The sequence below is a fragment of the Sycon ciliatum genome, chromosome 2 (assembly GCF_964019385.1).
Source record: "Sycon ciliatum chromosome 2, ocSycCili1.1, whole genome shotgun sequence".
In the NCBI taxonomy this organism is placed as follows: domain Eukaryota; kingdom Metazoa; phylum Porifera; class Calcarea; order Leucosolenida; family Sycettidae; genus Sycon; species Sycon ciliatum.
This window is the reverse complement of record NC_088644.1, coordinates 4,627,672-4,644,179: the sequence shown is the minus strand read 5'-3', so window position 1 is coordinate 4,644,179 and position 16,508 is coordinate 4,627,672. Positions and strand designations below refer to the sequence as shown.

Here is a 16,508-nt window from a genome sequence, read left to right as displayed (position 1 = left end):
TAGACGGTTCATTCGAAGCCATTTTTGCCACAAAGCAGGAGCAAAATTTCGGAAACGAAAGGCAATGCCTAGCAAAATATGGAAAGTGATCGGGCAAAATTTGCCGGCAAAATATCGAAGCGCCCCGAGCAAATTTGGGCTATACAGTTTTGTAGGCCTACTCTAGCTCTGGGTCATGTATGACCAAGAGTACATAACCCCCCGGGTGGTTATGTACTCTTGGTATGACTACTACAGTCCATTCATAAAAAAATGGGTCCTGGCTCTGGCGAGCTCCCGTATTTGGCGATTTTTCGTGATTTCATCGTACACAGTGCAGTGCTGCGAACTTTGAAATTTGAAAAGGGTCCAAAAAGGGTGCCTGAACTGGGGTTCGAACCGCAGAATGCACTGTTGCAGGCGGGGTCAAACGGCCTGGATTTTGATGGTTTTTCCCAATTCAGTGCTTTTGGGGCAAAACCTGGCCGAAATCCTATTCTTGCTATGGCTTGCTTTTTGGACAAAAAAACTTCAGAAACATAATTGGAAGAGGATTCCATATGGGATTGCAGAAAAAAATTCTAAAAAAACTCAACGTTTGACCCATTTATGGCCAAAAGCTAGAAGTTCATTTTTTTCTGAATGGACTGTAGACTAGTACCAAGAGTAGATAAACTACTCTTGCTAGTACCGGTATGTGTAGTGCTAGAACGTGTCACGTGTACGCGTGTGAGTATTTTACGACTCCCTGCCTGGCTAGTGCAGCTAGCCCTGTAGTACTCGTCCATGTTTACTTCCGTGTTTCCTCGATTCCACGTACAGTAATCAGTTTCTGCTCGTATCGAATGATTCGATCTACACCGCAAAAAATATTATTGTGGTTGAGTCCAGGACCATGGCCTAGCCGCCTAGGATCGGATCCATGTCCAGCTGAATGAAGACTCCACTACCTGCTACTGTAGCTGACCCGCAGCTGCTGTTTTGCTAGATAGTAGTACAGGGTCAGTCATGTCACGAAAGTCAATGGTGGGATAAAGAATCTTATTAATATTAGACTGCGCTAAAGACACACCTCACTCCTCACCTGGCCAGACGAAATGAAAAATACACGCCTGCAAAACGTTGCAGGACTGAGGTTACAATTGCTTTCCAGCTGCACCCTAATTAAATGTCCGGTCCCAAGCAGGGACCCCCCCCCCCCCATCTACACATACCGGTATGTGTAGGGGGGGGGGGGGTACCCTGGTCCCAAGATTAGTGCAGGATTAGGACAGGTACATGCACGCCATTGCAAGTCAGTAACCATGGTTACAACCAGGAAAATTAGTACACGAACAATACATACGTCCAAGAGCAAACCTGAGCCATGTTGAAAACAGAGAGTTAGCAAGATAAATTAATTAGAACGTTGAGCTAAAAAAAGCAAGACGTCCAAGAACATAGTGCAATGTCAAGAGAGATAGCATCACCGACACCCTGCATATATCTGCAGGATGAGGCACGGCCAGAGAGGGAGGGAGGGAGAGAGAGAGAGAGAGAGAGAGAGAGAGAGAGAGAGAGAGAGAGAGAGAGAGAGAGAGAGAGAGAGAGAGAGAGAGAGAGAGAGAGACAGAGAGAGAGAGAGAGAGACAGAGAGAGAGAGAGAGAGAGAGAGAGAGAGAGAGAGAGAGAGAGAGAGAGAGAGAGAGAGAGAGAGAGAGAGAGAGAGAGAGAGAGAGAGAGAGAGAGAGAGAGAGAGAGAGAGAGAGAGATAGAGAGAGATAGATAGATAGAGAGAGAGAGAGAGAGAGAGAGAGAGAGAGAGAGAGAGAGAGAGAGAGAGAGAGAGGAGAGAGAGGGGGGAGAGAGGGGGAGAGAGAGAGAGAGAGAGAGAGAGAGAGAGAGAGAGAGAGAGAGAGAGAGAGAGAGAGAGAGAGAGAGAGAGAGGGGGGGGGGAGAGAGAGAGAGAGAGAGAGAGAGAGAGAGAAAGAGAGAGAGTTGGACCGTGACATCAAGGCAGGGTGCACTGTGAAGGCCAACAAAGCTAGAAAAAAGAACTAGCCCAGCAATGCCACTAAAATAAGTCTGGAACAGTTCAAAATACATACTCACTGAACTACACGACAAGTTAGTATGTGCTGTGCAGAACTGTGGTAGCATTGCCTAAAAATAGAGAAAAGCAGGGTTAAGGAAAAGTGGCTGATGATGATGATGATGAAAACGATGGTCACCAACAGTGTTGGGACGTGCTAAAACAGGTTTGATTTGACATGAGTTGGTTACCGATGCAGAGCCCACAGCTCTTTCGGCATCGTAAGTTATAGACTAGATTTCTACACGGCAGAGGTGTTGGTGCTGCTGCTGCTGGTGCTGGTGGTCATTGTAATACTGACAGCGACATACATAACCCAATGATAACGGTCTCAAGTAGTTCAAAAACAATGAAAACATGGCTTGAAAGTGTGTTTCGTGCTTCAGATGCAGGCCAGTGGGTTTCAAGTCAAGCAATGTGTAATGGGAATGCTTACTTGTCAACCGATGAGAAGTGCAGTAAGCCAGTTTGACAGTCATAGTCCACAAGGAGAGTGAAAACAGACACGGTAATATCTAGCAGTTTCACTAGTGCTGTACTGTACTGCAACATTAATGACATGTTGTTGTTGTTGTTGTTGTTGTTGTTCTTGCTACTGCTGTACAAGCAGAGGCTACTACTACGTTCATACTACATACAGAACAGGAGAGGCGACGGTAGTGGTGGCGGCACTAGCAGTGGAAGCAGTGCCTGCCACGTCACCCATGCGAACACACGATCTCCGGGCAGGATCTAGAACTCCTCGCTCTCGCTGGTCTCCTCTTGCTGCAGTTTCTGAAACTCCCCAGCGCCGCCGTTGGCCTTGCCATTGCGCTTGGCCATGCGGACGAGCTTGCGGAGCGGCGTCTCTTTGGGCCCACGACTCTGTCTCTGACGGCGATTACAATACTGAACGCTGGCCACGAGAAGGATCAAGAGTAGAATGCAGCTGACGAAAGACAACAGGAACACCACACCGATGTTGATCGTGTCAGCATCATGCAGTAAGCTATAGGCAGTGGTGGCTGGCAGTGCCTGCACTGTGTTGGTCGTCGTCCGGTCGTCATCGTGCTCGTGCTGGATAGCCGGCGCATGCGTTGCACTTCTTGTCACTACCGTTGTATGAGAGTCTACAGGTTGTGTCACTTCATTGGTAACACGGTGCACTGATGCTGGTGATGCCGACAGCAGTGCTATGTTCATGTTGTTAGAATCATGCGGTACAGAAGCAACGCTAGCAAGGGGATCTGCACTGCTGGTTTCAGACAGACCACCGGCCGCAACATCAGCAAGGCTCTGCTTGGGAAATGCTGCCGCGGTCTCGGACGGCATACGGGCTTCAAGTGGCGACGTTTCAACCATCGTGTCAAAAGGCACTGCTGACGGGGTCGGTGTTGGAGAAGCAGACACGGCGGGTGTAGTATCTGCTGCGGGGTCAGCACCATCGGTTTCAACTTGCGCTGTAGGAAGCATATCGGTTGGCAATCGCTGGGCGCTTGTCTGCACGGCTAAAGTGTTTGTAGGAACATCAGTTGTTGCTGTTGTTGTTCTGGCCTGTGGGCTGGTGGTCTGCCCTGCAGTAGAAGTGGGCAGTACGGTTGTTTCTGCCTGCACCGTTGTTGTCTGTGCCGCTGTTGTCCACACGGTAGAAGTCGGAGGCATTGTCGTGGCGGGAGGTTCGGTTGTCGCCTGCACTGGCGACGACGATGTCAGAAACTGCTCAGACAGCTCAGTGTGACTGCTAGCGGTGTCTTGCAGGCTAGACCCTGACTCGTGCTGCAGCTGCTGTTGTGCTGAAGTCAACACACCAGTGGTGGGTGCAGCATCACTAGAAGACATGGTGCTACTGTCTGGTGACTGGCTACCCTGTGCTGACGACGACGACGTACCCAAGCCACCGCTGGGACTGGCTACGTTAGTGTTGCTAAACTTCCAGAGAAGATCTGGGCCAATCTCACCCACGAACACCGAACCATCATTTGCAACTGTCATGGTATGTGGTTTAGAGAAACTCTACATGCACAACAATGATAGCAATCACAACGACAGCAGCAGCAAAAACAGCATGAACACATGGCAATAAGCATTTTTCCAATTATAAAGTGGACTCAATGCAAGAAATTCTTTGCTAGATGAGCCTAAGCTGATGTCCAATACACACACACAGTTTCCAGAAGTATTTCAAGTTAACTTCACATCTGCAGAAGCAGTTCAACCTCACATCTGCAGAAGCAGTTCAACCTCACATCTGCAGAAGCAGTTCAACCTCACATCTGCAGAAGCAGTTCAACCTCACATCTGCAGAAGCAGTTCAACCTCACATCTGCAGAAGCAGTTCAACCTCACATCTGCAGAAGCAGTTCAATCTCACATTTGCAGAAGCAGTTCAACCTCACATCTGCAGAAGCTGAACACAGGTATTGGTAGGGCCGTTTCTTTCATCATTCATTCGAGGATACGAGAAAGATGAATTAAGGCATACATGCATGCGATACTAGCTCAGTGGCAATGGAGCAATAACTGACCCGCCAAAGAGAGATACATGTACTGAAATTTCACAAATTTTCGGTGCTCAATATTTTCGGTATGAGGGCAAACAGGCCTAGGTTAGGTGAACAGAAATTTTCGGTACAGAGAAGCAGTTCCCATAATACAATAGGGAACTGCTTCTCTGTACCGAAAATTTCTGTTCACCTAACCTAGCCTGTTGCCCTCATACCGAAAATATTGAGCACCGAAAATTTCTGAAATAAGAGTACACACAGACACACACAGTCATGGCAGACACACGGACAGACACACGGACAGACACACGGACAGACACACACAGACACACAGACACATACAGACACACATACACACACAGACAGACACACATACAGAAACACATACAGACACACATACAGACACACAGACAGACACACAGACAGACACACAGACAGACACACAGACAGACAAACACAAAGACGCATGCATCCATGCACGGACACAAAGACAAACGCAGACAAACACAGACAAACACATACACACACACGTACACACACCCATCAATAAGCCTCTGTCTGACCTTGCCCACGCCAGGAGACCAGCGGTTGAGGACTGTCTTGGTGCCTGGCAGCAATGTAAAGCCCTGTGCCCTGCTGTTCGTAGTGTTCGCCTTCACTGCGTACAGATAGCCCTCTGGATCTGTGGGTAGCAGCATGACAACACATGCACAAACACACACACGTACACACAAACACACACACATACACACGTGCAATACACACACACACATATACATGTGCGCAAACACACGTACACACGTGCATGCACAAAATTCACACACACACACACACACACACACACACACACACACACACACACACACACACACACACAAACACACACACACACAAACACACACACACACACACACAACACACACAAACACACACGCACACGCACACACACACACAACATTTGCCTACATCAGTCTTTATGCTGTACAGCAGTAGAAGCAGCAGCAGTATGAGTAGTAGCGGTAACAGAAACAATATTGATGTGAGGCAAAACAAATAAGATGGCTACTCAGTCAAACCAGAACGCGTTAAAGGGGAAGTATACCCTAAAATCAAATTTTCACCAGTTAGAGTCTTCTGGGTGCTGAGTCGAATGGTCTTGGTCCGAGGAAGCTGCGACGCTCTCTTCCTTCTTTTTTCCCAATCGAACCCGCGCACTTCCACCGAAACTGGGTGACTGCGCCCTACTAGATGGGGATTTGTATGCAAAATGTCACTAAAAGCGCCATTTCGTTCTTATAAAAGCACGGATGACCGCGATTGGCGCATATGTTGTAGTCTTTTGGACGCTGAGTCGACTGGTTTTGGTCCGAAAAGGCTGCGATGCAGCGTTCCTCCTTTATTCCCAATCGAACATGGTTGAGCACGTGGTCACGTGCTCCTGGGTGCCCAAATCACCTGGTCACCGCGCTAGCAGGCGACAACTTTCACACCAAGGTTCAACTCGAGTTGAACTCGAGTGACAGGACTGCACCCAAAAAAGGTCAAACAGGCTAGTAAGTTGTACCCTGCAGGCACGGTGACCAGGTGACTGGTGTACGCAGGAGCACGTGACCGCTTCTTCAACCATGTTCGATTGGGAATAAAGGAGGAACGCTGCATCGCAGCCTTTTCGGACCAAAACCAGTCGACTCAGCGTCCAAAAGACTACAACATATGGGCCAATGGCGGTCATCCGTGCTTTTATAAGAACGAAATGGCGCTTTTAGTGACATTTTGCATACAAATCCCCATCTAGTAGGGCGCAGTCACCCAGTTTCGGTGGAAGTGCGCGAGTTCGATTGGGAATAAAGGAGGAAGGGAGCGTCTCAGCTTCCTCGGACCAAGACCATTCGACTCAGCACCCCGAAGACTACAACTGGTGAAAATTTGATTTTAGGGTATAATAATAATAACGAGAGAGCTTGGAAGCTCAGGGCCCTGCGCTATGCTTTGTTGCCTAGCTCATCGTGCATGTTGTTAGAACTGATGGAAACGTTTTTTTCCTTTGATTAGCTACTTCATTGTATTGCAAAAACGTTTCAATGAGTTACTGAAGTAACGTCTTCTGCATAGCTATGGGACCGGCGCTGACTCTGCCGATCACGGGCGTTCTGGAGTCGACGGGATGTCTGTCCTGCCGTTTCCTGGGACCGGCGCTGACTCTGCCGACCACGGGCGTTCGTCTTCTTCTTCTTATTATACTGACGGCAACTAACATCCATTCTAATTGCATTTACTCGTCTCCCTACTTCGTATTTCTTTCCAGAAAATCTCCCCATACAGCAGGGAGTCGTTTACATAATATGACTCCCTGCTATACATCTACATGACTGTATACACGTTATAATTATTATGCTATCGGCCTACATGCGATTCCCGGGCTGTTCGACAGGCGGCCCAGCCAGCCTGCTAGTGGGATCTCGGCCTCGCACACAAATCCACACAAAATGGTACTGCACTGAATGCATTCCCCGATACACTTCGCATATATACTCATTCTCTTGATGGTACCGTACACTTGATGGTACGGGACAGGTACGGGATAGCGCCAGGCATGCCGATGGCACAAACAAACAAAAATATTGTGGCCAGCTGTCTTTGTTGGTACGGTACGGTACGGGACAGATACAGGATAGCGCCAGGCGTGACACAAACAAACAAACAAACAAACAAACAAACACCAAATTAAAGCTGTGTGGACCCTGGCTAGCGCCAGACGTTACTGAAGTAACGTCTTCTGCATAGCTACGGGAATAATGTCCTAGGTGTAATGTACTGCTGTTATGTGTTATCACGTTGTCTTTCCTTCATTTCTCCTTTGTTCATTTCTCGCTTTGATTGTTAAAATTCACACTTGTAAATTTCACTGCTGTTGCTCTTAGTGGTATTTCTCTAACTGTCATTATTATTTGAATCCATACATCCTGTACACACACCTTGTACACACTCTCTCTAACGGTCTCTAGGCTACACTGCAATTGATATACATTAGATCAAATTTTCGGGCAAGGCCCATCATCAGGAATAAGTCTACTGTAGACAAAACAGGGGTTTATATATATGTGACAAGTACTAGTGGCCAAAGGTGTGATGGTATAGCGTAAAATGTTGCAATACCACAGGAAGAGAGAATATTCTGTGTGATATGTATTAAGTGAAAATATAGTGCAGTGATAGTGCAAGATTACTAGTGTGAGTGCAAAGCAGAAAAATACACACTTATAGCAACACTCACGCACATACATACACACACACACACACACAGTGCACACATTCTTGCACAAATTATGACAGATATATTTACACGTCACCCAACAGTCGCCAACCATTGTCACTGTTCACTGCAGGCTTCCTCTTCCTCATGAATAGTGCCTCCATGATTCTGCGGTCAACGTATGACCGTTGCCTGCTGGCGAGAACTTGTAGATGGGAAAACGGCGAGAACCGCGGTGACGATGGGAAGGTGTGCTGCTTTTGTCGATAATGGTCTCCCCATGGCTTTCCCAGTGTCGCGTTCTTGGCTTGTCTGTAGTGCTCCTCAGTCCTCTTGCGTGTTGTCCTTTCTGTTTCCCCGACGTATTCTTCTTGACAGATGGTACATTTCATAGAGTACACCACATCTTGGGACATACAAACATCACGCTTCAGACCACCATCGCATGCACGACATTCAGCCGGCCGACCCCGCCCCCTCTTCTCCCTCTGCTGCTGTACCATCCTGGGGCATCGTGGCTTGCTGAATGACGACGAGACCAACATATCCTTTAGTGAGCGACCAGACGTAAAGACCACACGCACATCTCTATCAAACGACCTGACCACTTGACGAACCCTCCTTGCAAGCTGGTCATTTACGTACGGTACCTTGACAAGTGACGTGTACTGTCGTTTCGCCTTCCGGTGTGGTGTCTGCTGGTGGGGCTGCTCTCGGATGCGTGCGGTTGTCCGTGCGGTGTTGGAGTGTTGAATGGCTGATTGTATAATGCGTCGTGGGTAGTGGTTCTCAAGGAGGAGTGTGGTGATCTTTTTAATCCCCCGTTGTCGTCCTGCCTCCGTTGTTGCGTTGTTGACTGCCCTGCGGATCTGGTTGTTGGCGACAGCGATTTTTGTTTCCATTGGCAAAGCAGACAAATATGACAAATGTACACCACTATGGGACGACTTGACAAATAACTCCCAGTCCAACTTGCCACCTGACACCGAGATTGACAGGTCCAAGTAACTGATGGTGTGAGAGTTGGTCGTTTGTGTATATTCTGCGGTGAATTGTATGCGTGGGTGGCGGGAATTGAGATAATCAACAAATGCCAGAAATGCTGCAATACCAAAGATCCAAACGAGTATGCAATCATCAATATACCGACGATATAAGAGCGGTTTCAGGGGATACTCAGACAGGGCACGTGACTCGAATTTCGACATAAAGATAATAGCCAATGGGGGCGCGAGGTGGTTGCCCATAGCTAGACCCTGCTGTTGTCGATAGATGGCGCCGTCAAATTCAAAGAAATTTGACTCGAGGACAAACATGAGCATTTCGCGTATGTCTGATAATGACAAGGCGAACATATCAACCGATTCCTCATGCTCTTCTAATAACTCCATGGCCGCATCGATGCTTTCTTGAATAGGAATATTCGAGTACAATGACACAACGTCCAGAGACGCTACAATGCATTCCTCTGGGAGGTTTTCGAGGTTGCGCATCGCCGTCATGCAATCTTCAGTACTCGATAAATGTGCAGGCACGAATGGAAGCAATTGTGTAAGAATGCGCTCAAGCAGAAGTGAAATACTGCTGGTCGGGCTACCGCATGTCGATACCACGGGGCGGAGTGGGAGGCCAGGCTTGTGGTCTTTGGGGAGTCCATAGAAGGTGGACATTCGCGAGTTGTGTGGCTTCAGTGCACGAGTGAGTGGTGGTGGGATTTTTCCGGTAGTAATGTCCTCTGCTATCCCAGCAGATGTCTTGTCCAGTTCGTTCACGGTAATATCAGACCTCTCGTAGTTGACCTCACTGCTGAGCATTTGTTCAATTTTGGACATGTAGTGTGTTTTGGCCATGACAACAAACCCCTTACTCTTGTCGGATGGCTTGATTATGATGCTTTTGTTCTCACGTAGGTCTCTGATCATCGTTTGTTCTTTTCCCGTCAGATGTCGAAGTGGGGTCTTCTGGGGCGCTGTCATTGTCATCTCCCTCCTGTACAGCATAGTGAGGTTCTCCCGGAGCCTTCTCATTTTTCCTTCCTCTTCCCTTTCCATAAGTGGTGGCTGTTTCTCCGTCGTAGCTATTTTCCTCAGCTTCGGATCTTTTCGCAACGGTTTCATGTTTTCATCCTCTTTTTCCCTTTCTCTTTGTATTGGCTACAGTGGAGTCTCCAAACCTTGAGAAAAGTGTCATTATTATTTATTAATAATAATAATAATAATGACAGTTCGCAAATCACTCATTGCATGAGGTCAACGCATCTGTTAACAATTTCGAGCCAAGCAGCTCTATCAGAAGCAGATTGCACAGCATCCAGAAGCGACAGATTAGGGTATACTTCCCCTTTAATTAAATGAAAAAATAGTACAGGTCAGACCTCGCTATAACGTAATCTCTGGGGTATGGGAGAAATTATGTTATAGCGAGGTTTATGTTATACTGAGTTGGGCACACCAATATACAATATGTATGTCAAAATGACGCTCTTCACTTACTGATTACAACTGTACTGTTTTACATACAAGTATGATGATGCCTAGCAAAGATGTGCACATGTGTACAGGCTTGTCAGCAAAGGGGTGACAAGAGCCATGTAGTGCGTGTACTTGTACATGTGAGTCGTGATGTGACGATTAGAGCCTATAAAAAGTAATGGGAGTAGTAAAATACCGGTATTTTACTACTCCCTGCTTCCGAGGTGGACGGCTCAGTCTCGAATTCGTCGCGAGAAGGCATGCATGCCGTGTACATAGTCATTTTTATACGAGTTTTTACGTTATGCTGAGGTCTCCGTGCGCCCGGGACCCAGCAAACAGTGCGTTATAGCGAACATTACGCTATAGCGGATTATGTTATAGCGAGGAAATTTTGTACAGAAGTGATGCGGTTTCGGCAGGGACATTCACATTTGTACGTTATAGTGAGGTTTATGTTATAGCGGGGGTCGTTATAGCGAGGTCTGACCTGTAGTGCAACTTTCCCCCAAATTGATGCATAGTAGTGTACACAATAGTTTTACTGCTGTGCTGTGCAATGTAGCGTAGTACAAGTAGCAGCTTACGAACTATTTTTGAATGGCATGTGTTTGAAGAGTACTGTGTATGCCAAGTACTGTAAAACGGGTAACTATTGCGACGTAAAAATGTTTGTGAATTTTGTGAGAGGCCCCGAATCGCAAACTTTGAACAACGCAAACTCGTGCCATGTAAAGTTCAGTGCAAGGACTGACTCGACTGCGTAGAACGACTGTAGAACGACTCGCAAACATTAAACAGCGCAAGCCAGTCTCAATTTGTAAAACGCAAACGTTACCCGTTTTACAGTACTGTAATGACGGCACTAGGCCGGAGAGGCTATTACGAACACTGCGAATGTCATCACTTCAGTACATGCGTGCACACACAGCAATGCTTGGTACGTACTCTTGCTAAACGCAATGGAGAAGACGCGGCCGCCGAGTTCTGCGGGCGTGTTTACAGTCATCAGCTGGCCAGTGTGCGGGTTGTAGCAGAGAATGCGCCCATTCTCCCGGTCGGCAACGCACAGACGATCGCCCTTAGCATTCAAGGTCAGCGCATGGGGTATGTGAAAAGCAAGCTTCATACCTGAATTGGAAAGAAAAAGCAGCACGAGCGCAAACACCACCGCAACAAAACAAAGGTAAGTCTGAGAAAGCGCAGTGGCATGACCACACATGATACGATCAGGGTTTCCACAGAGTGTACAACTGTACGACGTCATGTTGCTAATAGTACTGCACATGATACGATCAGGGTTTCCACAGAGTGTACAACTGTACGACGTCATGTTGCTAATAGTGCTGCACTGCCATACAGCAGTCATGTCACCATGGCTTGGCGAACTCATTGCATGGTGGATCAATGCATACAATAAGATGTACCAACAGCAGCAGCAGCAGCAAGCTGTAGTACTTCAGACGAGCAGAGTGCACATGCCACTCTACATGTACAACAGAGCTGGAAGGTAACCAGCACGAGTACGTACGTATAAATCGTGCGCGAATTGTGAATAAACCTGTCGAGCAAAACCGGTGTTGCATTGTTTTAAGATCTGCGACGCACTAAAAGTACCCTTGAAAGCGCTATAGACTCGTTTCGTCCAGAAAACTTGTACAAATGACGTCACAATGACACACGGGTGCACATGGCTACACAGTGGAGGTGTATACACATGTTTACTGCTTGCAGTCCTAGTTGCGTAGCAGTGAGACGGATGGCCAATGCGGAAGCGGTGCGTACTTACGTGGTGGCTGCCGTACAAGACCACGGTGATCCCACTCGCGCAGGAATCGACCCTGGCTGTTGAACTTCATTATGCGCTGGTTGCAGTAGCTGCCAAATCGCCCACACATGCACGTACATCATGTGCACACACACACACGCGCGCACACACACATGCACACACACGCGCGCACACACACATGCACAGTGACACACACACGCGCACACACATGCACACACACACACACACACACACACACGCGCACACACACGCACACACACACGCACACACACGCACACACGCACACACACACACACATACACACGCACACACACACACACACATACACACACACACACACACACATGCACACACACACACACGCACACACACGCACGCACACACACACATGCACACACACGCACGCACGCACGCACGAAAAGGATTTTAGAAATACCGGTAAAGAGTTTCTTTTTTTCTTTCTTTTTTAAAGTTAGCCACTCTGTGCAAGATGTTTCCATTCAGGCATACATGCAAATATCTATTGCAAATCAGCAGCTGGCCTGGCCTGGCCTGAAAACGAACCATTAATAATAATACTTGAAATTGCGTTCGATCCCCCCATTCTATAGTAGATGTACTTCAATTCTTTGATGTGCTAACGTTATACTGTAACACCAGTAATGTTAACGAACATTTGATTCTAACGAGTTAACGAATTTGAAATAATCGTTAACATTTGAAGTCGTTATGTGCAAAACGATATGTACATGTACAGTCATTTGCCGGTTTTGAGACAGAATTCGTTAGAATTTGACCTGGCTAACCCACAAAATCCGGAGATCGTTAACTTAATAATTGACGTTAAAATAACTGGTCTTACAGTATCACAGGTGGGCTAAGTACGTGTACATGTTAAGTTGTTAACCCAACACTTGTAGTGCACATCACATGCATATGGATTACCAACACCAACATCAGCATGACTGAGAAGTGAGAACCAATGGCCACAAAAAAAAGAGAGGGACAAATCACCGGTGAACCAGCAACTGAGGTAGCGGCAGCAGCACCAGCAGCCACAAAGACAACAGCACCCATACATGTATAAGCATGACTGAGAAGCACACAGCGACAAATCACCGGTGAAACAGAAACCGTGGTGGCGGTCGTGGTAGTGGCAGCAGCAGCAGCATCCACAAAGGCAACACTACCAATATCTCTTACCCATCATCCACAAAGACAACACTACCAATATCTCTTACCCATCATCCAAAAAGACAACACTACCAATATCTCTTACCCATCAGCCACAAAGACAACACTACCAATATCTCTTACCCATCAGCCACAAAGACAACACTACCAATATCTCTTACCCATCAGCCACAAAGACAACACTACCAATATCTCTTACCCATCAGCCACAAAGACAACACTACCAATACCTCTTACCCATCAGCCACAAAGACAACACTACCAATATCTCTTACCCATCAACCACAAAGACAACACTACCAATATCTCTTACCCATCAGCCACAAAGACAACACTACCAATATCTCTAGACTCTTACCCATCAGCCACATAGACGTAGCCATGGGCATCGACTACGACGTCCGCTGGCTTGCAGAAGTGTTCCGTATCATCATCTGGGATGAACCGCTCACCCAGCGTGAGAGAAGGCCGTCTTAGGTTATTCGGAGAAAACATCATGACCTGCACAAGCCAGGAAACAAGCAAACACACTAACATTAGACGTGTACAGTCGTGGCCAAAGAAATCCGACCCGCGAGTCAAACGTAGCGCCGCGTTTCCATTTGAATTACATCATGCATGTTCCCTACACTGATCCGAGGGCCGCGGGGGGCGCATGAGCCCTTGGCGCTGCTTTCGGCACGCGGGTTGGATTTCTTTGGCCACAACTGTAAATACAAATTTCCAACATGTACACTCTTCATATGCAAGGAAACATGATACGCACTCTGGGTCGGATTTCATCGAGCGCAACCATAGAAACCATTCAACACTGGTCGTGATCGCGTCAAAGCAGAACTGACTATACACACGAACACTGGGTGTGATCGCGTCAAAGCAGAACTGACTACTATACACACCAACACTGGTTGTGAGAAGCGTCAAAGCAGAACTGACTACACAGAAATGGCGCTCATGCATAAACATGGTTTGTTGCAGCCTTTATTGCGGGGCAACAGCTGGCAACTTGTCTCATACTTGCTAGTTTCCACCAGCTGTAGTAAGTTACATTTGTGAGTATGACCGTACACAGTTCACGACCTATCACGCAGGGCTAGGCTGCTATCACAGTGTGTATGGCTCAAGTGGACCAGGCGCACTTGCCCCGCAGGAGCAAATGGCAGGTAGACTATGCATGGATCCCATAGTCTTCACCTGCAGCAGAACAACCCCACTGGGATAGTATGGGAGAAGTGGGCACATGTTTGCAAGCACACAAGAACAGGTACTGTATAAGCAGAAAATTTCGTCGGTCAATAATTTCGTCCAACTCCAAAGAAAGGGAGTTCGTCCGGTTGTAAATTCCGTCCATGGATCATAAGAGTGCATTGAAAAGCTGGACAAATCAATATTAGTCCGGCATTTATTTTAGTCCAACAGCTCGTTGGACGAAAAAGACGAAATTAAATTCCAGACGAATATTTCTGCTTGTACAGTACCTGATGCCGGGCTACGTCCGTCACCCAGATATTGCCAGAGCCGTCGATAAAGATGCCGTGGGGCATGTAGAAGAGACCAGCACCCCAGGACGAGAGCACTGTGCCGGTGTTTGGATCCACCACGGCCACAGTGTCCTCCACGATCGGCCCAAGCTTCACGTTGAACACGTTGCGATAGTCAAACGAGCGGAAGCTCCACACTCGAGACGCGCGGTGGAACACGTAGAGGAGGCCTGAGTGTGGGTGAGTGGCCACGCCACCGACTTGTCCCAGTTGCAGATTACTGAAGTGACCTGGTTGTGAGGAGGGCCAGGCCAGCACTGTGAGCTGCGGCACACGCGCCGATGCGGATACTGGTGCTCTTGTTGGAGGGTCTGCAGCGTTTTAATAATCAACATTTAAACACACACACACACACAAATACACGAGACAGGTTTGTCTTGACACGACACACTGTATTGCGTAGTTGCCTCCACATGTAACATTGTTTTACATTTAGTGGAGTACATATAAGAAATTGAAGGCATCAGATTTACACGCAAACATAATCTCAGTCTTCGTCTGTGCCGTTGCTTTTCTGGTGTACATCGTTTTGATGATGAAGGCTTTCTGAGAGAGCTGTCATGAGTGGATTCTGACAGTAGTGTACTGGTCTCAGCAGGGATGCTGTAGTGTACTGGTCTTAGCAGGGATGCTGTAGTGTACTGGTCTTAGCAGGGATGCTGTAGTGTACTGGTCTTAGCAGGGATGCTGTAGTGTACTGGTCTTAGCAGGGATGCTGTAGTGTACTGGTCTTAGCAGGGATGCTGTAGTGTACTGGTCTTAGCAGGGATGCTGTAGTGTACTGGTCTTAGCAGGGATGCTGTAGTGTACTGGTCTTAGCAGGGATGCTGTAGTGTACTGGTCTTAGCAGGGATGCTGTAGTGTACTGGTCTTAGCAGGGATGCTGTAGTGTACTGGTCTTAGCAGGGATGCTGTAGTGTACTGGTCTTAGCAGGGATGCTGTAGTGTACTGGTCTTAGCAGGGATGCTGTAGTGTACTGGTCTTAGCAGGGATGCTGTAGTGTACTGGTCTTAGCAGGGATGCTGTAGTGTACTGGTCTTAGCAGGGATGCTGTAGTGTACTGGTCTTAGCAGGGATGCTGTAGTGTACTGGTCTTAGCAGGGATGCTGTAGTGTACTGGTCTCAGCAGGGATGCTGTAGTGTACTGGTCTTAGCAGGGATGCTGTAGTGTACTGGTCTTAGCAGGGATGCTGTAGTGTACTGGTCTTAGCAGGGATGCTGTAGTGTACTGGTCTTAGCAGGGATGCTGTAGTGTACTGGTCTTAGCAGGGATGCTGTAGTGTACTGGTCTTAGCAGGGATGCTGTAGTGTACTGGTCTTAGCAGGGATGCTGCACATGCAGCAGTGCACACCACACATCCATGCACACCTGCATGCTTTCCTGCGTGCGCACGCACACACACACACACACACACACACACACACACACATACACACGGGAACAACGCCCACACCCACACACCCACACACACCCACACATCGCCTAGCCACCCACACCCACACACTACATGTGTCGATATCAGATGCATTCTAAAAGAAGTCTTGGGGTACAACAGCAGCAGATAGATCAGCCACAAGCACGACACAAAGACCGCCAAAGACCAATCCATAGCACCACCATGACCAACAGTAACACAGTCATGCAACACAAGCAACACATGCAACAATCCACAACCGCAAACATCCGTATGGAGATATGAATACCTAGTACAGCTGCCGGCCAAAG

The 16,508-nt window shown here is 47.7% G+C and overlaps 1 protein-coding gene across 1 annotated transcript in view; it reads right to left on the bottom strand.

Moving 5' to 3' along the window:
- Positions 1–1,274: 1,274 nt before the first annotated feature.
- LOC135808343 (peptidyl-glycine alpha-amidating monooxygenase-like) overlaps positions 1,275–16,508 on the bottom strand; it is a 29,578-nt gene continuing 14,344 nt past the window's right edge. The window contains exons 9-14 of the mRNA XM_065321516.1: positions 14,719–15,092; positions 13,599–13,741; positions 12,047–12,135; positions 11,206–11,388; positions 5,097–5,215; positions 1,275–4,042 (exon numbers count right to left, since the gene is read on the bottom strand). Of these exons, the coding sequence (XP_065177588.1) occupies positions 2,783–4,042; positions 5,097–5,215; positions 11,206–11,388; positions 12,047–12,135; positions 13,599–13,741; positions 14,719–15,092 (2,168 nt within the window). The 3' untranslated portion in view covers positions 1,275–2,782. The remainder of the gene's footprint in view (positions 4,043–5,096; positions 5,216–11,205; positions 11,389–12,046; positions 12,136–13,598; positions 13,742–14,718; positions 15,093–16,508) is intronic.